Source organism: Arvicola amphibius, chromosome 9 (genome assembly GCF_903992535.2).
Source record: "Arvicola amphibius chromosome 9, mArvAmp1.2, whole genome shotgun sequence".
NCBI lineage: Eukaryota > Metazoa > Chordata > Mammalia > Rodentia > Cricetidae > Arvicola > Arvicola amphibius.
This window is the reverse complement of record NC_052055.2, coordinates 66,744,748-66,771,464: the sequence shown is the minus strand read 5'-3', so window position 1 is coordinate 66,771,464 and position 26,717 is coordinate 66,744,748. Positions and strand designations below refer to the sequence as shown.

General features: G+C 41.8%; 1 protein-coding gene and 1 pseudogene across 1 annotated transcript in view; one reads left to right on the top strand and one right to left on the bottom strand.

The window, feature by feature from the left end:
- The window catches only part of Plcl2 (phospholipase C like 2), a 170,271-nt gene that overhangs the window by 117,874 nt on the left and 25,680 nt on the right, over nucleotides 1-26,717 (top strand). The window contains exon 4 of the mRNA XM_038344040.1: nucleotides 18,658-18,733. Coding sequence (XP_038199968.1) covers nucleotides 18,658-18,733 — 76 coding nt within the window. The remainder of the gene's footprint in view (nucleotides 1-18,657; nucleotides 18,734-26,717) is intronic.
- LOC119822598 lies at nucleotides 2,889-8,188 on the bottom strand (annotated as a pseudogene).

The following is a 26,717-nucleotide window of genomic DNA, read 5'->3' as shown; positions in this document are numbered from 1 at the left end:
CCTGGGAGTTTCCCCAGCACTGGGTTTCTCCCTAACCCCAAAATAGCCCCCTCTATCAAGACATCTTTTTCATCATTTTCCCCTCCATACCACTCCCTACTTGATCAACCGGTTTGCTCATATTTCTGGCCCCCATCCTTTCCCCTCACCCCCTGTGTCTCCCCCTCCTTCAGTTTACCCAGAAAATTTCATATTTCTGTTTCTTAGGGTGATCCATGCATCCCTCTTGTTACCTCCTTTTCACTTACACAGCTTCCATTCTGCATGGCTTCTTTACCTGTACAGAAGTTCAATGAGCTGTAGAGTCTTTGTGCCTGCTTAGTCTGTGATTTTTTTTATTTGCTGCCTTTTTAATAATAAAGTTACAAAAACCTTTATTTGCTTGTTGTCCCCAAGATGTTATATTAATATCAGTATCACAATATAAAACAAACTCCAAACTTTAAAAGTCTCACAATCTCTAAAAGTTCACCTCTTTAACATTCGGAGTGACTCTCAACCCTAAGCCTCTCCAAAATGTCCAGATCTCTAAAGTAGCCAGTCTCCACGCCACTCCAGAGTCTCCTTAAAAGTTCAGCTCTCTCAACTGTGAGCTCATAAAGTAGGAAATAAGTCAAATACTTTGTTCAAGAGGGAAGAAGCTGGTCACAGTTGTAATCAAATCATAGTAAAATCAAAGTCAGGAGTATATAAACTCTAGTGCTTGACCAAGACTGAGGCCCTTTAGCGTTCCCCGGGCTTTAAAGGGGGTACAGCACCGACCACTTGTCTCCTGGCTCAAGCCAGCTCCACTTCATAACTGCTGCTCTTCTTGGTCCCATGATCTTCGAATCTCTAAAATAATGGGGTCTCATCCTAGTTCTCCTGCACCTTCTCCAGTGACCTTCTGACTGCCAGGGGCTCTAACCTACCACAGGATGCCAAGCCTCGGACTCCTCCCATGACCCCTTCAGTCCTGAAATCTCACAGCTGCTTTGGCTGCACCTTCCCCAGTGCTCTGTCCTGGCTTCTCACAGGACCAGGTCAGTTGCCCTTCATGCCCCCTTTGTATCTTGTGCTACTGGAAGCCTCTTACACATTACCAGTTCCAGCTGCCAGCAGGAAGTACCGCTTCGGTCACCAGAGCTCTGTGTGCTGGCTTAATGAACTCCCCAGATTTCACCCCAACGATGATAGTCTTTTCTTAATCACACATGGTTCTTCAACCCCAGCTGACCAGTAGGTTGCCCCCAGAAAAGCAGAGATTTCACTTTGTTGCTTTAATTCAGAATATCGAACAGCTCCAATAGAGTCTTTAAGAAACTCTCAAAACTTCCCTCTGAAGTTTCACAATCTAGGTCTCTACTGGCTACATTTCTCTCAGTGCCCTTCCGAGAGCTCACACAGAAGAGCCCACTGAGCTCTGAACACTCAATGGCTTTTCCAACCCAAAGTTCAGCTGCTACCATAATTCTCCCAAAACCTGTGCTTCGGTTTGTCACAGCAATACCTCATGACCTGTACCAGTTTCTCAGTTAGGATTTCTATTGGTGTGATAAAATGCCATGGTCACAAGTAGGTTGGCGAGAAAGGAGATTATTTCATTTTATGGTTTTATGGTTTGTAGTCCATCATCCAAGGACAGGAAGCTGAAGGCAGTAACTGGAGCAGAAGCCATGGAGCAACACTGCTCTCTGCCTTGTTCCTCACGCCTTAGTCAGCCTGCTTTCTTGTAGCACCCAGGACACGGGAGTAGCACTGCTCACAATAAGCTGGGCTCTCTCAGATCACTCACCAATCAAGATAATGTACCACAGGCTTGCTCACAGGGCAACCTGGTGGGGTCATTTCCTTAATTGAGGGAACTTCTTTTAAAAATGGTCTAGCTTGTGTCATATTGATAAAAACAAACAAACTAACTAACCAGCACAACCATAGAGCAGTTTTTAATCATTTAATTTCAGTCTTGTCACCTTTAAGGGAATCAGCATGTTGTTAGATGGTTTCATCGGATATGACCATCAGATCAGTGCTGTAACCAAAAGTCCGAATTTGAAATGTTGCAGATTTGGGGTTCTTAAATTGGATATGGACAACTAGTAAAGTGTATGAAAATATTTTAAAATCTGAAACACTATGGTTATAGACATTTTGGGTGAGAAATACTCAACCTGTGTGAAGCAAGCCAGTGTATTGTCCAACATAATGACAGCATTCAAAGTCTAAGGAACCTAGGAATTGATGGGTGTATTGCTGCCCAGTCATATCTGTGAGTGGCCAGCTGGAGCCTGTTGGTGGCACATTTCTACTTCTTGGGAGATTTCGTTTGCTCCAGGACTTCCAAAAGAATTCGTAGGGTAGTGATGTGAGACCATGCATTTGATAGGGTCCCATAGTTTTGCTTCTTTGTTCAGGACCCTGGTATTACTTTTTAAAGTGGCAGAGAAGGATTACTTATTTTTTCAATCATTTTATTTGCATTAATGTTGTTGAATCTGTATCTGGGGACACACATACACAATTTATCAGAACCTGAAGCTCAGAAGTCACCTTATAGTTTGTGAGAAAGCACTAAAGGGACAGCAGTCTTCTGTTCTTCCTATGCCAAGAGCAGAGAATCAGTCTGGTGCTGCCATCAAACCACACATGAATACTAGATTTTATTCTTGCTTAATTCCTTCACAGCTTATCTTTCCATATTTTTTTCTTAGGACCGTTTTTGTTTTTGTAAAGAAGAGTGGAACTTGATCTTTATTTACAAAACATTGCAGGCTATGAAATTCTGCACAGAACAGGAAATGCAGAGGACAGCGTCACCTGGTTTACAGCTGCTCCAGTGTAGTCCTTTGTTAAAGAGCTCCAATAGCAAACCACATTTAAAAGAGTTCTCAGACAGCAGTAAGGGAAATTTATGAGGAACAAAGGACGTAGCTAACAACTCTGTGCCTCAAGTGGACATTAGAAGTTAAAGGTCCTGGGGGCCCATCCTGAGCTCGGAAGGCAAAGCCTTCAGAGGTTAGTTTCTGGCACAACATTTGGGTCTTTTTCTCCCTCCACTGAGAAGTACTTCTCAGCCAAGCCTAGCAAGGCCTTGTCTACAGCCATTTTCATGGCTCTTCAATTTTGCTGAGGTTTCTGCACTTGTCAATTGTTATACTGGGTTTCTCTGTCTCACCTTGTTCCTCAGCAGCCTGAAAGATATTTGAAATGGCATCAAGAATAACCAGAATAATTTTGGTATCTTTAAGAGGTTCATCAGAGGTACTTTTATGTCATAATGAACAAGATACACAATCTGTTCAACAGTCCTACCATTTGTATAGTTGGCTACAGCCCACACAGCTTCCCTCTGGGTCTTAAAGTCTGCCTTCAAGAGGCACCAACAAGAAAAAACACTAACATGATTCACAACTTGTTATATCCTGACTGTGATGTTTGACATTGGTCAGGTGACCTCCTTATGAATATTAGTTTTGGGGGTTTGTTACCAGACTGGGAAAGACTGTAAGTGTTCCTACATCTTTCACAATCAGAGCCTGCTCCTATGTCCCAGTGACATAGCTCTTAGTGCAGGAGTACAGTTGGCAGTTTAGTAGCTCCTAGAAGCCTCACAAGTTGGGACACAACACCAGTCTTCACGACCATTCAGTGTCCTCATTTAGACCATCAGTCAGGTAGGAAATAACCCAGCAGGAATCTGCTGTTACTTCTGGATCCTTGTGATGCATAAGATGAACTAAAGTAGGAAAATCTGCTCAACAGCCGCTAAAAGGATGCAAGATTCTTGTTTCAGCAAAGGTTTGGAAGTATCTGTGTAAGATTACATAAGTGAGCACATGCCTAAGATGCAGGTCAGGAGTTGCAGGAAGAGCCAGCAGTGGGTCAGCTGTATCATGTTAGATAACTGAACCATCCCCTGAAATCCTTCTAATAGGCCATACAGCTTGCTCACTGATGCCAAGAGAAATGAATACAGATAGCACCTCCATCCATCACAGCCATAGTCTGTCCAGATGTTCCAGAAGCAATGTTAGTGAGCACCCAAGCGGATTCTGAGTGGGACTACGATCAGTTCTACCCAAGAACACAAACTTTGAGATCCAACTATCCCAGATGATGTTGTCTATAGGAGGCTGTTTCTCCCTAAAAAAGCAGTATCTGAGCAGCTTTAGTAGCTGGGACTGCCTTTCCATATTGTTGTTGGTTATGCCTTTCACAGTGCCCTCAACAGATCAATCACTATGCCCTGATTGTTGCAGCTTTCCTGCAGTGGAGAAGTAGCATCATCAGGAAATGAGCTGATGTTTCTCTTTTCTGCATCTGGTCATCTTTCCTAGCTTTTCTCAAGTTCCTCGTTGCCTTCTGTTTGAATATCTGTTCTTTCCCCCTTGTTCTTCAATCTGTTTAATTGGTGGACATAGTTACGGGAACGAGGGGAAGCTGCACTTTGGGTTCAGGCTTCTATGAAAGGTGGTGCATGGCTCTGAGGCTGCTGGTTAGTGGCCCTTGAAATGTCCACTATCCCTCAGCCCTCAGACTTTGTGAAGTGGTTTTTTTTTTTGCTGTTGTTTGTAATGTTTATTCATTTTATTTTTTAATGAGTAAATATTTTACCTGAATATATGTATATGTGCCACATAACATGCTTGGCTTGGTAGAAGTCAGAACATGGTTTCAGAACCCCTGTGGAGTTAAAGATGGTTTTGAGCTACCACGTGGGTGCTGGGAAATGAGCACAGGTCCTCCGCAAGAGTAGCAAGTGCTCTTAACTGCTGAGCTGTCTATCTAGGCCCTTTAGAAGTATTTTATATTGGTATTGTGTCTGTGGGTTGAGGTGCCTTTAAAGTGTTGTTTACCAAGTTATTTTCTCTGTTAAGGACCCCTATAAGACTTTCTTCCTCAAATATCACATAGAGAAAAATGGCTGGGGCTGGAAAGATAGCTCAGAGGTTAAGAACACTGGCTTAACCTCTTAACTCTTCCAAAGGTCCTGAGTTCAAATCCTAGCAACCACATGGTGGCTCACAACCATCTGTAATGAGATCTGGTGCCCTCTTCTGGCCTGCAGGCATATATACATACAGAACACTATACACATAATAAATAAAAGAAATCTAAATAAAAATAAATATAAAATAAAAATAAAAGAAATTAAAAAAATACTTTTCTTTTGACCAAGAATCATCCTTTGGGTGAACTGTTTAATTTGCCATTGTGTCAAGATGTGTAAGTTTCAGTGGTAATGTAATTTTATTTATTAGGAATGTCATATCATTCCTTGATTTTAGAAATGCAAGACCTCTCCAGTTTGCTATAACTTTGCTTCTCTCCTTCCAAATCCTGAACAATGAGAACATTGATTTTACTCAGTGGGAGATACTATGATGCAGTAAGATTGAGTTTAATTCTATAAGTTTCATTACTCATTAATCTTTATTTATACTGATTAACTTAAAAATAACATAAGGTTAAGTTAAAGCATATATTTCTCTATTGAATATTTAGGGATGAATGTCACATTCTACATGGAAGTTTTATGTAGGGGGGTCTTTATCTGTTTATGAAAATTCTTAATTATTTTTAAATCAATGTGGCTCTTTCTAGTTGTCTTTATAATACTTATATTTCCACACTGGAAAGAGGTCAGCTAGAGTTTTTCCATTATTTATGTCATTATAAGACATGAGATCATAAAATAATTTTAGCATTTATATCACTTATCCCATGCCAAAACAAGACAGTATAGATCTGTCTTTGTGAATAAAAATAGTTATTTGACTGTAGTTAGACAGAGCTGGGATGGCACCCACCAATTTCTATTGTTGTATATTAGACTTTTTTATATTACCGTAGCATAGACTTTTCTTTTACCTGCAAATGTCTTAACAAGTGTTTTCCTGAAAAATGGTAGTTGTATTTGATTTTTTTATGTTAACTTCTAAAATGTGCACATAGCATATCAAATCTATATTGTCTTGAATACTTTTAGGTGAATATCATGTGTCATTTTAGAGGAGAAATCAGAGCCAGTTTGTAGTAGTCTGCAGACTAAGAATGATGTGTACAGTAAATAACTGAAAAGAATTCAAAATGCGGAAGTTCTGTAAATTTTATATTTCAGGATATGTAACCACGGCCACTAAATCTTACCAATTTCTGCTTCCCTACTGTAGGCGGTAGATGGCTGACAGGAGTTACCCCTAACCCAAGGCCTACAGTGTTTCCTCTCTGCCCTTTGCCCATCAAGGAGGATCTGAACAATTGTGATTCTGTGTTTTCTAAACTATTTTTTGCCAGCATAATCCATGATTTTAAAAGTTTTTCTCATCTAATGTACTGCAAGCATTTTGACCTTTTGGTCCACAAGAACGTGATTCAGTTGCTGACCTAGTAAGAGGAAAATATTGTCATTGTCTGAGTTCTTCTCATCTGGTGAAAGCAAGGATCCTTATTGTCATGGTCTTGTCCTGAGAGAACAGGCAGTGTGATTTGGGAGAGGAGAGACAACTGGGGCCAGCAGTGCTTGTGAGCTTTTATAGTATGTGAAAACGGGATGGTTACGGAAAGCTCTGTGTAGAAGCCCAGCAAAACTTGAACCGAAATGTGTAGCTGCACACATATTTAGTGATGTCTATGGTCACAGTTGCAGTGCTTGGTAATGAGACATTATAAAAGAACTGCAATAATTGAGTTTAAGTCATGCTCTCTTTTTAAAGCCAAATCATGCATTTCTTGGGCTGTGGTGGGAAGGGCAGGGTAGAGAAAACTGGACTAAGTGGAGTTGCTAAGACTGAAAACTCCATTTCCTTTCACCCTCTCCCTTTTTAAGGCAGGGAAATGGGCTCTTCTCAAATTATTAAATCCCAGCTTTGCCGACAACACTCTGCAGACTGTCTAGTAAAGGAGGAACTTGTAAAGAGTGCTGGTGTCAGAGACCAGTCCTGGGAAACCCACTCCCTCCTAGGCAATGGGAAGGCTGTTCTAAAGCTCCCACCCACCTCTCCAGTGCCTGCGTGTCTTATTTTGCCTTCTGAGGGTGAATGGATGTCCTTCTTATCTTAGTAGTAGAAGAGACTGAGATTCCTAAATCTTTTGAGGGCTGTAAAGTGATCTCACCAGGACCACAAAGACATCATGAGGTGCTTGGCAGGAGGGTATGGCCAAAGGCAGGAGGCTAAAGACTGATCAGACAACAGACGAGAGGAAGATAGACATAGGCATCCATGGACATTCCACTCCTGGGTGAATTAGTCTGTGTTCAGACTTAAGATGCTACCCTAATAGTTATATGAGCTAATTAGTAGTCAGTGTTGTGCTATACAGTGATTGTAGCATACAGACTGGGTAGAGGAGAGTAGCGAAGTTCAAGTGTTTGAAAGATGATAGCACTATGTCACCCTTGAAGGCTCCAGTGAGGCGCTGTGCTGCACTCTTGTCCTTCTGGAGATGAAGACTTGACCCATTCCAGCCAGTCCTAACCCCACCTTGGGAAAGCATTGTCTTTTTCTCTCCCTCCCTCCCTCCCTCCCGCCCACCGCTGTGAGCTGACTCCTAGGGATGTTCTACAAAGAATGAATCTTAGTAAGTATAGTAGAATAGTTACAGAGTGCCTAGGTAGGTGTACATGGGTGTGAACATGTACACACAACTGTTTTTATATAAGGATATAGTGTCTGACTAGAGACAGAGGATAGAGAAAGAAGAGATTGCTTTATTTATTTGCTGTTGGGGTGCTGGTAAAGAACATGAGTCCTGATCTCAAGGCAGTCTTTGGTCACTGCTACCATTGTAGGCGAGTCTATTTCTTTATTTTCAAAGTGGGCATGAGATTGTCCCCTCCCAGAATTGTGCAACTAAGTTTAATCAACCCAAACATAGTAAGTCCTCAGTAAATATTAGTAATTATTATTGGCATTATTAATTTTCAAAGAATAGGCATACCTTTGAAGCTTTACACCTTTTGTGCATGCGTGTATTTTAACACCACCCTAAGATCCAAGGTAGCAGTCATTTTTCAGCACTTTGAGCATGGAGATCAGGACCCTTATTATGAAATAGTATTACGTTCAGAGTTTACAGTAGAAGGTTGGTCTCCCCACCACCTGGCTAGGCCTGTGGGCTGTGCCTTCAGCAGCAGCAGGAGGAGTATCTGGGTTAGGTGTAAGTACTTTGCCCACACCTCTCTCGGGGCCAGGGATACCATGGGCATTACACTACACTGCAAATCTTGCCTTCATCACACAGAAGCCTCCAGTTGCCTTTCTCTCTTAACTAATGTCTAATCCTGGTTACCCCAGACCTGAGAGAAACAAATGAAACTAGAGTAGGACTGAGAGTCAATTACTTTCAGTTAATTAGGAGTTTCTTAATCACCTTAATCTCCTTGGAGAAAAGGAAAGGTGTGATATAAATAGACAGTAATAGTATATTATGTTTAATTCCAATTTTTTTAAAAAATTAATTAACTTAGTAATAACAGCTTTGAACAAGCATGTCAGCACTCTAGATGGCTCTTAGACTCCAGACTGAAGTCCTGCACTCTCCAGCAGTGACTTACTCCCAGAAATTCTCTTCAAGCAGCTCCGTTCACTCTTTCTTTTGTAGAGTGACTCAGGCCAGGCTTTGAACTGTTTTCTCTGCTATTCTGTATGTAAAATGTGGCCTCTAAAGAGAGCTGTCTCTTAAATATCTGAGACTGAATGATACAGAAGGACTTGGCCTGTGTTACATACCAGAGGCAGAAGCCACTGGATATAGCCTCACAGACCGTACGTGGCTGCCCACGGGTCCTGTCAAAAGTTCCTTCCGGTTGCTTAGTCTCTTCACTTAACCATACCACTTTTCTTGCTCAGAATACTGTAGAGAATATTTGGGTGCAGTGCACAATTAAGTTCCAAGCTGCCTGAGCAATAAGGGCTATGATGTAACACGGTGTCATTACAGCCTAGAGGAGCAGTGGGTAAAAGGCTGGCATGAACAAAGGCCCAGGACAGGTGGGCTTTGGTCAGCAAGTTGCAAGACAATTTCTTTCCTGTGCTGGATAGTTTAAATGTGTGAGAATATGGCATAAAAATAGTGATCATTTCTAAAATGATATGATGCATACCAAGCTTTCCCCAGCAAGATATGTATACAAAAATGTTTTATTATTAAATGGAATAATAAGTTAATTGAGACAGTTTATACATACGTAAGTTTGTTTTTCTGGTACTCTCTATATGGAGAAATCACAAGAGGAGAAACTTGAACTGGTAGAAATTATGTAGATTAGATGGGACTAACTTTATAATTCATGGGGTTCTTTTTTTAGCATGTAAGTTCTGTTTTGATGCTCATATTTCAACATTTTTGAATATTTTCAATATTCAATATTATATTATGAATATAATACTGTGCAGAATTAGAAATAGTACAAGATCAAATCTAAAATTCTGCTTTCTAGAAATTTTGTTTGAAATAACACATTTGTTAAAAAAAATTGTATTTTTAACATTTTGGTTTAAAACTAAACTAAAATTTAAAATTCAAGAATTTAAAATATAGCCAGCAGTTTATAGTGGAATAAGTATCTCAGTGTATTGACTTCATAACTAACTTGTTGGGTATGGTTAGAGGCCCTTTTCAGTTTTCCTCGGGGTGTTTTGCACAGTAGGCAGGACGCACCAGCCCGTGGCCTATGTCAGTGTGCTTGGTAGCCCAGGAGATGTCTGGTAATGCCATGTCCCCATTAGGCCAGGCATAAGAGGGGATTTCTTTTAATTAGAAGCTTTGTTTTGACTTTCATGTATTCAATTGGTTGCATAAAATAATATCTCCTGTTGTTTCAAGTATAAATACTGGTGAGACGATCATTGTATGCTTTCAGTTTGGGGTCTCTAAGTCTCCAAAAGTAGTAGGTTGTGACTTTTGTGGACTTGCTGTCAGTCTGCCCCCCCGCCCCCCCCCCCCCCCCGGTTTATTCTTTGCGAAGCAGATTTCTCTTACAGCTTTCCTCTTTGTGCTGTTTCTCCCTCATCTCTGCTCCTTTCTCCTCACCTCCTTGCCTAGCAAATGTGTATTACTAAGGACTTCTAGTGGTTAACTCTGGAAGTGCCTCTCAGAAGAATCCACAAGCAGTTGGTCTGTGTGCCACTGTAAGCTACCCACAGCAACTGGCAAGAAGTGAGACTCCTGGGTTGTAGAAAATTTTTGCTGAACTCAAGTGTTTTTTCAGTAAGATAAACCTATGTTGTACCGTGGATGGTAAGCATTTGGTATCACCTTCTCTTTATTTGAGTCAGTTCAGAAACCACATTGAAGTTTCATTGACAGAGACATTTTGTACGGTCAAACAGACTGTAGAATGTGAAAATTCAGTCAGATAAAATGGAGTAGTGCACTGATATAGGAGCAAAGATCCAGTGCACAAGAGGCTGTGGATGTGCTTGTTGTTGCTCAGGTGACAGTTGTGGGACATGAAGCGTCTCCAACCCCTGGGAACCACCCTCACTGTGCCATGAAAGCTGTGGAGTGTTAGAGCAGGTTGGAGCCAGGGGTCACTCATAGCCCCCAGGTTCTGCATAGTTTCATAACACTTGGCATCTTCTCTGGCAGACATGAGAACAGCTGAGTGCTTTATGTAAGCAGGTGTGTGTGATGCCACCGCTGAGTTTTGGTTGATTCTGATAGGAAATGGGATAAAATTACACTTTATTAAAAAAATTCAGAAAGATCTGGAAATATTCTCTTCCATAGTGAATACTGGAATTGCACTAGATTTGAAAATGCAGATTTGTTCAGATTTGTTCCCAATTGATACATTTAAGAACATTTTGCAAATAACTTGAATTTCACACCTCCTTAGGCACAATTTTGCCTGGAAAAAAAAAAAAAAAAACACTGGATGAACCAGAACTGTGCTGTAGAAGGAGCGGCAGGCCACTTCCCACCACCTGGCTAGCTTTACCCAAAATAATTACATGGAAACTGTATTCTTTTAAACACTGCTTGGCCCATTAGTTTCAGTCTCTTATTGGCTAACTCTCACATCTTGATTAACCAATTTCTATTGATGTGTGTAGCACCACAAGGTGGTGGCTTACTAGGAAGATTCTAACCTGCTTCCATCTCAGAGAGGGAAGCTATGGCCTTGCCTGAGGCATCTGCCTGACTCTGCTTTCTTTCTCCCACAATTCTGTTTTGTCTACTCCGCCTGCCTAATTTTCTGTCCTATTAAAGGGCCAAGGCAGTTTCTTTATTAACCAATGAAAGTAACACATAGACAGATGACCCTCCTCCATCATTTTTCCTTTTTCTGTTTAAACAAAAAAAGGCTTTAACTATAACATAGTAAGATCACATATAACAAAACAGTTATCAAGCAAGAATTATACTTACAATATTTAGATCTATTTTATCTTTTATCATAACAATGGAAAAACTATAACTATCTATTCTTCAACTCTATCAAAGACTCCAGAAAGATATATACTACCTAAGTAAGCATGAAGTAAGCAACTTCCAAAACTCTAGAAATGACAGAGACATCTCGCTATCTGGACAGTCACCCAAAGTTCTTTTGTACCGTTGGGGCATCCATCTTCAGCCTACAGGCCCATAGTATCCAGCAGACGTTTCCATGAAGCAGGAAATTTCAAAGGCAGTTCAGTCACTTTTTTTCTGTGTCCTGCAGAATGTCTCACAGACTCTTTCATGAGTCAGGAACCCCGAAAGACCATCTCACCTTTAGGCAAGTTCAGCAGTCCTCTCTCTGCAGGTTCTCTGTGTCCAGTTTATGCAACAGTTCAAGCAAGAGCAGTTTATTGCCCAAATGGCTAACAAACTCCATAAACTTTGATGCCCACCTTCCTCTTGAATGAAGTAGCTGGTAATGCCAGGAGCAGACATGTCTCATTGTCATGAAAAGCTCTAAATTATTAAAACATTAAATGCCATATTCTGTAGTCTTTGAAAGATATGAAGAATGCCTATCTGAAATATATCTATGCACATCTATAAAGTCTAACTAACATGACTACAAGCTTGACTATTATTGATGATTATCCATTAACAACCTATATTTCATAATTATACATTACATTTTTAAATGAACTATACAATCACAATACCCTAATCAAGATTAGAAATACATATACATATAATAAAATTGACCTTAGCTTTATACCAATAAAGCAAAATTTATACCAGTGTAAGTTATTCATATCTATATCATATCCCCCTTTAAATGTAAAAGAACATTTATAAACCATGTTTGGGAATATGGATGTAGTTATTTCTCTCCAAACTGCTTCATGTTGAATGGGGGCGCTGTTATTCAGGTCTTTCATGGTATAACCTGTGTGCTAGATTCATCTCAGTTGGCAGTTGAACAAAGTAATTTTTTGAGGGTGTTCACAGCAACCTTTTGGGAGGGTGTGGTCTATCATACTATATTGGGATAGAAGCAGAAGCAATCCACAGGGTCTCATCTTCTGTGAAAACAAAAGAACTTTTCCAAAGCATCATAACCTTAGATCCAAATTTTGAAGTCAAGGTATTTTCAAAATATCTATCTTGACTTAGTTCAGCAGCATTTATAAACAAATATCTTTTAGCAGCTGTTGCTCCTTCCTCAGCACTCAAACAGTTCAAAGAGAGCATAATAGCATACAGTATCAAGATTCTCTGTGTATTTTCCATCTTTGTGCGGCTTTATTTTAACCTCTATTTTGTTTAAATAAACTTTTTATTTAATTACTTTTATTTTTGAGACAAGTTCTCTGTATATCTTTGTTCTGGAATAACTCTGTAGACCAGGCTGTCCTTGAACTCACAGAGATCTACTCGCCTCTGCCTCCCCAGTGCTGGGATTAAAGGTGTGTGCTACAACACCTTGAACTCACAGACATCTGTCTGTCTCTGCCTCCCAGGCATTGGGATTAAAGGTGTGTGCTACCACACCTTGAAGTCACAGAGGTCAATCTACCTCTGCCCCTTGAAATCTCAGAGGTCAATCTACTGCTGCCTCCCAAGTGTTGGGATTAAAGGTGTGTACCACCACACCCAACTACTCTCTTTTTTACTTTTAAGAACTTTAACCTTTAGGCTGCATATATTTTTAACACACTATAAACCATTTAGAGATTTTCTTTGTCTTTGAATCTCTCTTTACTGTATATCTCTCTTTTTCTAACTACAGGAGTCTAAAGAGAGGATTAAAGCCATGGCTTTGACGGCTGGATCCAGCCCATTCCTTAGCATTCTGCCATTTCAGCCTCATGGTTGAGGTACCGGCTGTAGCCATGTTTATTGCCACAACTCTATGGTGTTTCAAAGTCCCTGCCAGAAAGCAAGATGCAGCATTCTGCTCACAGACCACACGCAGTCGGACTGCCTGCCTGAAAGAGTCAGAGTCTTCCCCTTAAAAATGATTCTAAATCTTGTGTGTGCATGTGTGTCTGGGTGTGGGTGTGTGCATGTGTGTCTGGGTGTGGGTGTGCGTGAGTGCATGGAGGCCAGGAAGAGCGTGTGGATGCCAGGAGCCAAACCTGGGTTCTCTGAAAGAGCAGCCTGTACTCTTAGTCAGCAAGTTGTCTTTGAAGACTGCCTCAAGCCATTGGTGCTGCCATGGCTGGATACCTCTGGCTGGGTAGTTTATATGACATTTCTGGGGCAAGAAGTCCACAGGCACCAGCATCTGGCAAGGAAAGTCTTATTTCATCAGGGCATGGTGAAAGGCAAAAGGAAATAATTCTTTGAGTACTGGTAGAAGCTCCTTTTATGAATCCCTCATTCCTTTCAACTGAGGAACCCCAGGGCCTTTTGAAAACACCCACTTCTGAACAATGTCAGTTCAGCAGCACATTAATCTTGGAGACACACATTCAAACCACACACCAGGTGTCATTCAGACAGTCCTGATGGTGACAGAAGACAGCCTTGTCTTCTGAAGGCCTTATCTTCCTTTCATGTTTGCAGCTTTGTCCCTGCTCCTGGAGTCCTCGGGCATGGTCTCCTCCACCCCCAGGGTCTTTCCCAAGCCTGGTCGTGCCTGAACACCACTCGAGCTAACATGAACCTCCAAGGTGGCTTCAGAAGTCTAGGCATGTTAGTGTGGAGGGTTATGTCCATTCAGTGACCAGCGTGTTTGTAAACTATGGTCTCCAAATTATGAGTTTTGGGGAATTCTTGACTAATAGTTATAAATAATCATAACTCCATATTAAGGAACAAAGACCTTTGTTCCACAGTTGCTCTAGGTTACCCGAGACTGTGCAGTCTTCCTAGCACCACAGCCGTCTCTATGGCCTGAGCTCGGGTGTGAGCAGAGATGGGCAGAGGAGGAAGGGTTGTTAGAAAAGATAGGGAGAGCCTGTAGCCCACAAGACGCTATCGAGACTGTCCCCAAGAAGATGAATGGCAAACCACTTTTGTTAAGAAAGTCTGTGTTCCTTAGTTGACAGATCGACTAAAAAACAAATATAAAATCCTCCTATGAAACCATTAACATTCTTATTCCAAAACCAAACTTCTCTTAATTGTTGAGAAACAAATTTCAAGCAGAAGATAAAGCAGTAACTGATACCAACTTAGTGTGACGTAGTAAGTTCTTCTGTGGTTTTATTTACAGACCTTACGTGAATATGGGGAGTTACTTTCAAAACATATCTCTCTTATGAAGGCATTTCTGATTTTTAGTAGAATATAGTAGTTTAATAAAATATAAATTTTAACTTTTTCTTTACTTTTAGTTGAAGTTTTCTTTTCATCTGCTTTAGTTTTGTATTAAACTTTACATTAGAATTGAACAAATTTACTAGGTGGATTTCTGAGCTATGTTAAATCCACAGTTTCCTAGTGAATTAGTGTTAGAAATTTAGGAGTTTACTAGTAAATAAAACTGACAAAAATTCATTAGCAGTGACTGTATAAAGGTATTTTGTACAGAATAAATAGTACCCATGCCCTGTGGCTCATTATTCCATCTGGCAGTGGGTATCTGAGTGCTGTGCCAAGCCTCTTTCCTGATAGACATCGAGGAAACCCTTTCACTTGAGTTTTATAAATAATGTTTATAAAATCAACCACTCTACCTGACTTTGCATTCTGTTGACCTACCAATGTCATATACACAGAGAAGACAGAACAACTTGAAGGAACTTACTCATTTCACACAGACATTTTTTGCTTTTGTCTGCGCTCAGATCTCAGATGTCTATTCTAGTGCTTTCACATTAAATATAAATTATTTCTTTTATAATAACAAGTTGTTAAGCAGTGTAAAGTAATTTGCTTATTGCTAAACTACTTTAAACACGTGTTCTGAGTGCCGTATTGAAACATCATTTGAAAGGATGGTTTGGTCTTGACGCACAGCAGCCGTATGCTTGCTGGCAGGACAAGTTCTGTGATCTCCAGCACGGAAAAATAAACTTGAAAATTTAAGAAGAAAACCAATGACTTTGAGCCGGTGTCAACGGTGGGCACCGTGCTTCCTTTCTGCCTTTCTCTCAGGAGTCCCCTTGGCTTCTGAGTGTCCTTCACTTGTGCAGTCGCTACTCAGAAGGTCGTGGTGTTGTAGGGCAGTCAGAGTCTTTGAAGGCAAATGGGATGGCCAGTTTATCAGTTTCAGTTCCATCGTCCATAGTACCAGATGGCCCTGAGGAAGTGCTCACCTCCCAGATGGCTCTTTGCTGTTCATATCTGCGAGACTACGAACCTGACTTCTCACGTGGGTCATGCGAGTAGTCCTGTGAGATACAGCACTGACCCTTTGTATGGAGGAGGCGAGAATTACATCTTGAGCATCTCTCTCTCCAGCATTCATACTATAATTGCTGACTATAAAATAGCAGACCAGGTAGGAATTGCTTCTTACCGAATCAATCCTGCTGCGCCTGCAGCATCCTCAGAGCCACATGTTTTCCATTCAGTCCAGTCACTCGCTGACTGGGCAGCAGTGTATCGCAGTTGCTCTGTCTTCTTTCCCTACCTAGTCTCAGTGTCAACAGCATTTCTCCATTCTGCAGAAGCGCTTAGCTCAGATTCTGGCACAAAGAGTGAATAAAAAAAGAAATAAAAACAAAAGGATATGACTGGTTCAAGCTATGGAGGAGGAGGTTTATTGTAGATAAAAGGAAGAGCATATGCAGGGACAGCAGCATCTGGGAGAATCCTTAGTGAACTTGGCCAGACTGAGCTGGGTCATGTGCAAAGAGAGGGAGTGCAAGAGAGGAGCCACTGACTGAGAGGGGGAAATCTCTCTGCCTGCACACACACATAGATATAACTCATGTGCATGTGCACACACACATGCACATATACTTGCACACATGTGCACAATTACAGATTTAGCAAGCACAGAAAGCAGAGGAGCTTCCCAGTCCACACTCTTGAGATTTCTCAAGGCTTTTTATGCACTGTATCCTGGGGAGGTAGAACAATTTCAGCTCTGGTGGTTCTCCTTGGAAGGTGATTCCCATAGTGACCTGTGCTGTGTGGATTCTCTGAGCTGCACAGCAGGCTCCCAAGGAGCACCAAAGTTAGTCACATGCTGGCAGAGTTGTCAATGAGCATATGAAAAGAAGGCATGCTCGCCAGCCAATTTTGAGCTTGCAGAAAAACGCTCTGCCAGGCCCCCTGAGTTAATGGAGACCATGGCAGCCACCATTTGCAAGTGCCTTCCTTGAGCCAGTTTTTTAATCCTCACATTATGAGGTGTGATGTCTTTAATAAGCTCCTTTTATAAGAAGAGTGTTATTCTGAAGGATTTTATATTGTCTCCCATGAAAGGATGCAGCAGGACCAGAACTCATAAGCACAAACTGAGTTTATGTGTGTGAGTGAGCCTGTGTTGATGCTGTAGCTTTGTTCTCCATCCCGCCTGCTCCCCACCTCACAACTGGGACTGGGTTCATTTTATTGCCTGTGTTTTCCTTTTTTCTGCTTTGTTGACAGACCACTATTAGCCAGTTCCTTGATAATGATGTGGCAAGCAACCTTTCTAGAAAGAGAGCTTGTTTCTTCACAACTCTAATGTGGCTTAGCATCAGAACTGAACAAAGGCTACTGATAATGGCCTGGACCTTTCCAGTATGCAGATGTGTAATGGCAAAAGTGACTTTCTATCAGCACAGTGGGTTCTTAGCTAGTCCTTTATCACTGCCTGCTCCATACGCTAAACTGTGAACAGAATATTTTAATTTCCATGAATTACTCAGAGCTTGAAGAGTGAATGCTAAATTGAATTCTTCCGGGAGGCCGTGGGCTCTGCGTACTCAGTGAACACAGAGCTCTGCTAAAGCTGCTGCTTCCTGTCTCACAGCACAGGAAATTGATCAGTGCTGTTCACCTGTAAGACAATAGTGCACTTAGAAGACATGGTGGGTTATATTTTAAATGAATGTAACAAAAATGTGGTTTTCTCTGATACATACAAATAATTCAATCTTTATTTAACTACTAAAAAATAATTGTGCTGGCAGTTAGTGAGACAAAGCAAAACAAGGTGAAATTTAAAGGAACAGATGTGTTCAGGTCTAGGAGTCTCAATCAGGTTCCTCTGCCCATTAAAAAATTAAAAGGCAGGATAAATCTTGAGCCAAAGGTAGCAGGGAAGAAATATCAAACTCAGCAGACAAAACCAGAAGTTGAAGAAAGACTTTTAGCCAAGGTAAGGAAGTACACAGATACAGTAGGCACACAGAAAAACAGGGGGAAAAGGACCCCCCCCCCCAAAAAAAAAGCGGAGGAGATAGACAAGGACCTGAAAAGTTGTTGTTTTCTCTGGGGTTGCCTTTTAACATCTCTGAAGGGTCTTCTTCCCCTTCAGAGTAGGGTGGTTTTAGTTTGTAGAAGGACAGAATGGCTGCTTTTCCTAAGACTGTTGCTCAAAATGCCCCAATCTGGCCTCGAACTTGTTGAGCCAGTAAGTCAGCTGGGGCTCTGCTGGCAGGAGAAACAATCCACAAGGTCTTTGTTCTGAGCTTCATACTTTGTCTCAGGATTGGAGGGTGAAGACGAAGGCAGCCATTTTGGAAGTTCACCATCTTTACTACCTAGTCATGTCCTTGTCTTTATCTGACTGAATCAAACCATTGAAAGAAACAGTGTTAGGAGATGCGGTGTTTTAATACTGTTTGAGGTGAATGCCATCACATACTGCTGCTGGTTTCACCTCTCTCCTCCTGTGTGTGTGTGAGTGCGGGAGACTAGGGATTGACCCCTAGGCCCTGGAGTGTGCTCTGTGAGTGCTCTACCACAGTTACATCCTTAGTTCTATTATATTTTTAAACTAGTTTTCTTATGAAGACATTTTGGCTAAAGTGGATGGAAGTTTCTAGGTGTTAAGCTATTTATAAAATGCAGGGGTTTAGAACTCAGGTCAGTGTCAGCACAGTGCCTCATTCCTATATTCCCAGCCCTTAAAAGGCTGAGCTGGGAAATTTGTCGGATTTTAAGGCCATTTGGTCCACCCAATGAGTTCCAGGTCACCCTAAACTACAGTGTAAGACCAAACCTCAAAAAACAGACAAACAAAAAACCCAGAAGAGTCCTTAGATAGGTTGAGCATACTCACTGATACCACCCGTGAATACCCCGGAGTGCAGTTCTACCCAGTTCACCTGCGTGTGAACCTGTCTGCCTGAGTTTAAAACCTGGCTGTCTGGTGTGATCTCATGTGTGGCTGTTCCTTTACAGATGATGCAGTCTCTCAAGGCACTGATTGAGAATGCAGATGCTGTGTATGAAAAGATTGTGCATTGCCAGAAGGCAGGTGAGTGGGTTTCTTTAAAACAAAACTAACACCATCATCACTTTCCACAAAACTATGTCCTCGTTTTGGTACTCTGAAGAAAACAAATAAGACATTTATTTTTCCATGGCTAAACCCTAATGCAGTGGTTCTCAACCCCAGATGATGGGTGCCCCTGGAGAGAGACTTTAGGTACATCAGCACCGGTTGACTAGGAGGCCCATAACTACCAGATTCTGCCGATGGTCTGAACAAGGTGGCTTACATCAGTAGTGCCAGCACTTGGGACACTGGGGCAGGAGGGTGGCGAGTTTGAGACCAATCTGGGCTACATCGTGAGGCTTTGTCTCCAAAACTCAACCACCTCTAGGCGTTTCTAGCATGAAGCTATGATACGAGCCTGTATTAATCTCTTCCTTGGTTCTGTATTTGCTGGGAAGCCTCCCGGCTGTCACCAGTGAGCTTCTAATGCGGTGAGGATGACTGGAGCAAGGCATGGCTCTTAGAAAGGAGATCCCCTTTACTGGTTAGTGTGTTTGCATTTTCAGGTGTTGATAGAGTACTGCACTGTGCTGTAAAATGCCTCTTACATGAGGAGCCTCTGTAGACACTGGGATTATGATGCAGTAAACGTCTTGTAACATAAAATGCCACATAGAGGAAATACACTGAACTCGCCACCTGCTGAGCAGTGTGGCCTAGATGCACAGCGCACCGCAGAGCATGAGCTGTTGCCCATGAACACGGAGCTGCTGCCTGCAGCTCGCTGTTGCTGCTTAACCTTGGGAGTGAGAATGTTGGAACTTGAGCTGTGTATTCTTCCCACTTTCACTCCATGGTTGTGTTTAAAATCACAAGTGTGAGCCCTCATAAATCAGGAACCAGCTGTAGATGTTTGTAGTTGTAATACTTTTCAAGTGTCTTATATTGTGATAAAAATACAGTGTTTTCAGCTCTCCAGTCTCAAAGATCAGATTGTAAGGTTCTAACATGAACATATTTCAAGTTTGAAGAAGGTTGACCTTGCTTTCTGGGGTCTCCTTACAATAAAGAGATTTCACAATTGCTGTGCTTTTTAAAAGCCACTTTTTTCAGAAATTAATTAAAGTAGATAGAAAATAAAGGCATGTGTGAAAAGTTTTGGTATTTATTGGATGAATATTCATATTTGTGACTAATCAACAAACTCCCAAATCCACATTTTTTTTGTCAGTAAAATACTGTTAGCAAAATGTTTTTATTTCTGGTCCTTTCCAAGCTAGTTCTCCTACAGTATCCATCCAAATGCCATTTTGGCATGTCATTATCCTACACAGAATAGTGCATTTGATTAGCAGAACATGTGATGCTAATCTGATCTCCTAACTCACAAACGAGGCCATCAACCAAGTCTCCCACCATGTTGCCAGTGTTATCGAAGATTCGACCTATACCATCTGCTCCCTCATTTAATAAATATGTTTTGAACTTCTTTGTGCATAAGGCTCTTGGTAGCTCTGACATACCAAAATGTGAAAAGTATGTGAGTCTAATTTTATCTTTCTAGAATCTTCAAATCATGCAGAAGATATGGTTGAAATGTTGGGTACTTAGAGCAGTGGTTCTCAGCCTTCCTGACGTGGCGACCCTTTAGTACAGTTCCTCATGCTATGCTGACTCCCAACTACAAAATTATTCCATTGCTGCTTTCTAACTTTAATATTTTTGGAGATAGAGGTTTGCCAAAGGGGTTGTGACCCATGGGTCGAGAGCCACTGCCTTGGCATGCTTGTCAGTACTCTCAGCTCACTCGAAAAGTGATGCAGAGCCTCTGTGGTTGGTAACAAGACAAGAGGGTTACTGAGCAGAAGGCTTCAGCTATGTGCGGAGAATTTGAAAAGACAGAATTAGTTGGGGACATTGTCAATCTTGAGAAGGTGCTTCTGAAATCAGGGAGGAAGGAAAGGAAGTGCCCATTCCCCTGCAAACTCTACCCCCTCCAGCAGACTCCATCGCTCTCTGCCAGGCTGTAGTACTTTTGAAGTTGCCCAGTGTTTCTGAAGACCTTTCACGATGCTAGGGTTTGTGTTACTAAAGCTTTCTGTTGAGTCCTTCAGTCCACTTTCTCCCTTCAGTTGGCAGAACTTCGGTTGTGCATTTTATTAATGTATTTCATCTTCCAAATCAGATAGCTTCCTACAGCAGCAAGATTGTATGTTGTCACACTCTGTATCTTGCCCAAAACATGAGTTCTAAGATTCTGTGCAGGTGTTAACTAAAGAAATGGGATTTGACTTTTATTAAGTATTCTATTAAACACATGTATGAGTATGTTGAATTTTGTGAAATTTTAAACAGGAACTCTTTATTAATTCAACTATTTGTATGGGGTTTTTCTTTGCAGATTCATAGGTTTATGAAATTTGATAACTTCTATAATGGGCTTGTGTTGTTCAGCTTGCTTTTGATAAGAAAATGCTTGCTGCACGTAGTAGAATGTTGTATAGCAGGAGTTAGTCTGATGAGACGTGGAGGGTGACCGCTGTGTGAGGCTCCAGGTTAGCCCTGGGTAGAAAGATACAAATAAGCAAACCAAGATGACCTTTAGGTTTACGTTACCCTTGCCACCATGCAGGAGTTCTTAGATCCCTGCTCTTTCATTCTTTATGTTTATAGTTATTGTAAGGACATGCAGTCATTAGTCATATGAAGTCATATTAGTCAAATGAAGAATTGCTAATCTGCATCGAGTTCAAAAGACACTTGTGTAAGATTTTACTTGAGAAGTAATTATTACTCCACTTGTAGAACTTTAGTCTTTCACAGGAAGGTCAGGTCACCAAAATGTCATAAAGAAGGAACTCAGATGCATTTCTAGCTTTTAAATCCAAATTCATATTCTTATTAGATAATATTTCATTTAAACAACTCAGTGGAGTAGCAATTCTAGCCAGCATCCACCCATCACTTTTTAAGGCGTGTGCCTTGGCTTACACTCCTTGAGCTTCAGTAGATTCTGTGGGAGAGAAGTGCATCGCTGGTGTTGTGGAGAGAGAGTTGGGCAGGCACGGTTGCTCTGAGGAGCAGTCGGTCTGCAGGCCCCCAGAGGGACAGAGCCTTAAGGGCAGGAGAACAAGCCATAGGAACAGCACTGATGGTTAGCAAGGCTTCTCTAGTTTATTCTTTCAGGGAAACCTTGTGGCAGAGAGAATTAGGGGGTAAGAAAAATGTTTAACGAGAAAATGCTTGTTCATGGGAATCTGGAGGACCCAGTAAAGAGGAAGATGTTCAAACACATGCACACTTAAAATTAAAAACGAAAATGATGAGATGAGGAGGGGTGGAACACTTGATTGTAAGAAGGGAGCAGACCCTTTTCTGAGACACAGAAACAGTGTGACTTTAGAGAAAGGGTAAGACCTGAGGAGGGCAGAGAAGTGCTGCCCCAGGGAGCCTCAGCTTGGGGAAGCAAGTGGAAGAGGAAGCTGGAGACCCTGTGGGTAGATTCGTTCAGTCAGGGCTCACAGTGCCACCTGAAAAAGCTGGTTACAAACTGCACCATGCAAAGCACTGCAGGAGGCAGCATCTGAACACCATGTGAATAAGACCAAGATGTGATGACAGACAGAACTATTCAGGAATAAGTGTGTATGACTTAGCACACCCTTTCTCAAGTGAGCAAGTGTAAGGAACACATGCAGGAGAGCTGATCAGGAACCTGCAGAGGAAGAATTATTTTTAAAACATATATAAACACTGATACAATCTGTCAAATTCTTCTAGAAAAAAGCTATTTCCTCCTCATCTCTATTTCTTTTTCTCTTCCAATGTCCAAATCTGTAGCCCCGCTTTGTCGTGTGGGTCTCCTTCTCATCACTGAATTGCCCTGCTTCTTGAAGCTCAGGGAACTAGACGGAAACACATTTTTATCTTCTCTGGAGGAGACTAAGTTATGTACTTCCTACTAAGAATTAACACCTTTGGTTAATATTTGTTCCCTCCTGAAACCTCATTAAAATGACCACAGGGGCTTTTTTTAAATGCAGAAATCCATAAAGACAAAGAATAGGAACAACAAAATTTCAGGAACAGAAAGCAGCTGAACAAGGGACAGTGACCCAATGAGTGGTAATTATTTATCTGCTACCCCAGGAAAGCTGCATAGAAGCTGGCGTGGTGGCAGTAATAGTAGATGGGGTCCAACCAGCAATTTCATTCACACCGCACACTACCTGCTTGGATGTGTAGATGCCCAGCTTCCATATGTGGAAGCTCCAGGAGGCTCACACACAGTCCAGTTCCTAGCTTCAGCGCTCCTGAGTAAAGGGTATAGGGCAACCCTACAGGGAGTAAAAGCTTTTATTGCCTTCCTCTTAGCTGGTTAATGGAACTTCATCTAGAATGAGTCCTTTATAGCTATCTTAAATATGTTTTTCAAAATCTGATTTTGAAGTTTTGTGCTAATGACTGAGTCATCTTTGTTGACAGAGGTTTCTGTCCCACTCGGTCCTGCAGCTGTTCAGTCCCAAAGAAACACACAGAGTACATTAGTTATAAATTGGATGGCTTATTAGCTCAGGCTTTCTTATTAACTAATTCTTGTATCTTACATTGAACCATAATTCTTGACTGTGTTTGCCATGTGGTTTGGTACCTTTATCAGTGAGGCATTCTCATCTTGCTTCCTCTGCATCTGGGTGACGACTGCAGAATGAGCCTTTCTTCTTCACCGAATTTTTCCGATCTGGTCACCCTGCCTATACTTTTCTGCCTTGCTACAGGCCAATCAGTGTTTTATTAAAACCAATACAAATGACGAATCTTTATAGGAACAAGACCATTGTCCCACAGCTCTTCTCCCTTCTTTATTCAAAGCAAAAACTCTGAATCTAATCTCCTTTGTTTAGCTTTCTTTCTCACCATTATCCATAACAACTTACAACCAACACTCTAAACAAAGAAAAACATCCATAATCCATTTTTGGGGAGCACGGGCATAGTTTTCTAGGCTACTTTCTGCTGATTGGGGGGTACTGATAATCATATGGGGACCTAAAGAAAATTTAGGATTATGGTCAGGTCCTGACTGGAATATTTTGTGAGGCTTGATCATCTCAGTCAACAGTCTTAAGGCTGTTTTTGATGTTTTTGATCTCAGAAGAAACTCAAACAGAGGTCCTCTAAACTATTGGATCATCTGGGCCATCCGCCCCTATTGGAGATTTTTCAGAGGGTCTTCCTTGATACAACTTGATTTTTTGTAGAATGAATCCACAGCCTCCCATTTCTTCTTCTCCAAAGTAACATAACTTTTCACTTAAATTTTGAAGTCAAGGCATCAACGACAGCACAGTAACATACAGTATCCAGATTCTCTGTGTATTTTCCATCTTTATGTAGCTTTTTAACCTTTATTTCTTTTATTTTTATTCTTAATTTTTGGTTTTTTGAGACAGGGTTTCTCTGTTTATGTTTGGCTGTCCTGAAATTCAGTCAGTAGATCAGACTGGCCTTGAACTCACAAGGATCCTCCTGCCTCTGCCTCCCAAGTGTTGGGATTAAAGGTGTGTGCCACCACACCCACCTATGCTCTCTCGCGTGTGCGCTCGCTCGCTCTCTCTCTCTCTCTCTCTCTCTCTCTCTCTCTCTCTCTCTCTCTCTCTCTCTCTCTCTCTCTCTCTCAACTTTATTTTTTGACTTTTCTGTCCCAATATATTTTAACACACTATAAACCATTTGTTTGTTTGTTTGTTTGTTTTTGGTCTGAATCTATCTTTACTGTATAGCTCTTTCACCACCACCACCAACACCACGTGAGTCTTTAATTTGCTCAGTGATATGGCTAGGATTAAAGCCGTGGCTTTGACAACTGGATCCACCCCATTCCTTAACTTTCTGAGAGTATAACTTCTTGGCAGAGGTACTGGTGGGAGCCATGTTTATTGCCACAACTCTATGGAGTTTCTGCCACCACTAAGGTCCCTGCCACCACCAAAAAGCATGCTGTCAGTTATTCATAAACATCATTTAAGTACCAACTGACTAGTGAAAATTAGTGAAAGCTTTGGGATGCCAAGGGGTAGCGAGGCCAACAGCATTCCTTGCTCTTTTCTGCCCCCTTCTGCCATCCCTTTGTCACCAACACATGAGTATAAGGCAAAGGGTCACAAAGGTGACAGCTCACTCTCAGTAGCAAGCAGCTGGTCTCCAGAAGCCCATGACTCGGGCACATCATCTTTACTCAGCCTTGACATCACCCTTTGCACTAGTGAAGCTTCAGAGGACAGTCCAAACCTCCTGGAGATACCATCCTCTAAAATACCACTCAGGAATGAGTTATCATATCATGAGCACACTACAGTTTGAGCATGTCTCTTCCCAGGGAAAAGTGGAGAAGACCTTCTGTTGCATCCTTGGCCCCGTGTCTTTTCCCTCTGCCCTCACGGGGACAGGGACAGCTCAGAAGCAGACATAGACTCCTTTTTTGTATGTAACTTCCATTGGTGACGTTTCTCTCTTGCGACAAACAAAGGGGAGGGAAGTTGCGGGGGGGGGGGGGGCTGGGTAAGGTGGAAGGTGGAGCTTGTCCTTCCTGGGGCACATGGGCTGTGATCAAATTCCAAAGCTCTACTCTTTATCCATGTCTTTCTCTGCTTTCCTTTGTAAACACAGTCTCTGAACACATCCTTTCCATCTAAATAACAACTTGATGGTTTCCACGGCTGCTGACTGTGAGGTCAGGTGTAATCCTCCTTAGCTTTTAGCTCTGCCTCTTGGGTAAAGAACTGCTCTGGTTGCTATGTCTATTATAACTGCCTGGTACAGCCAAGAGCCATAATTTAAGTCCACAAACAAGTCACAGTTTCTCACACAAAGACTAGAATGTTTTGAAAATTACCACATACCAATAATAGGTATCATCAGATCCAAGATAAATTAGCCTAGATGATTTCTGAGGACTTTTTAGCTCTCAAATGCAAATCCTCGTAATGAAATCATTACAGTATAATATAATATCATCTGATGTAACAGATCACATACAGCATACCCCAACATAATATAAGAGGGATCATAACTGCTGAAGGATGGAACATTTTAGGTAAGCAAAATTTAGAGGGCTTGATCATGAAGCCGAGCTTGAGGTAGAGATGAGAACTATGTAAACCAGGCTCCCATCCAGTGGGGGAGCTGCCGGAATAGGAGAGTCCTCTGGGAAGGAAGGGCTGGGAAGAAGTGCCGGAAGTCCTGGGACAGGATCAGTTCTGTCAACTTGACACAGTCCAGAATTCTGTGGGAGCTTGTCTATATCAGGCTGGCCTGTGGGCATGTTTCTTAGAAATGGTCTCTATTCCACATTAATTTGTATGAGATCACCCCTTATGGATGGCACTGTTCTCTGGGTCTGAGTCTTGAATCGTATGAGAATAAAGAAAGCCAGATGGGCGCTAGGCACACATGCAGTTGTTTCTCTCTGCTGGTGGCTGGTGCTCTGATGGCATTGGCTGCTTCAGGCTCCTGTGACTCCCATGCAGTGGTGCACTGTGACCTGGAAGTGTGAGCGTATAAACCCTGTCCCCCAAGCTGCGTACTCCACATATTTTACCACAGCAGCAGAGAGGAAGCTGGGGCAGTATGAAAGCTTAGCAGCATCTTCACGCTGATGGCTGCCCCTCACTCCACCTGTCTTCCTCTGTGACAGTCATGGCCTTTTTGCACACCTTGTATTTGTAGACAGTGTCTGTTTTCGTTGGTTTAAGGTGCAAAGTCCTCAGGCTTTTTGTTCATAGCACACTCCTGACACCAAGAGCAGTGCCTGGGGGAGCACGCACAGAGTCACGTGACAGATGAGGCAGGGATATAGGCAAGGGGCTACTGAACTCTAAGTCAGAAACATGGTTATTAGACACATTGAACAATTTCTTTGTGGCCCAAGCTAACTATCTGAAGGTAAGGTTGATAGTATTTACTAATAAATTGCTTATGGATAATAGGATAGAAAGAGAGGAATGAGAATGACTTAAGATCT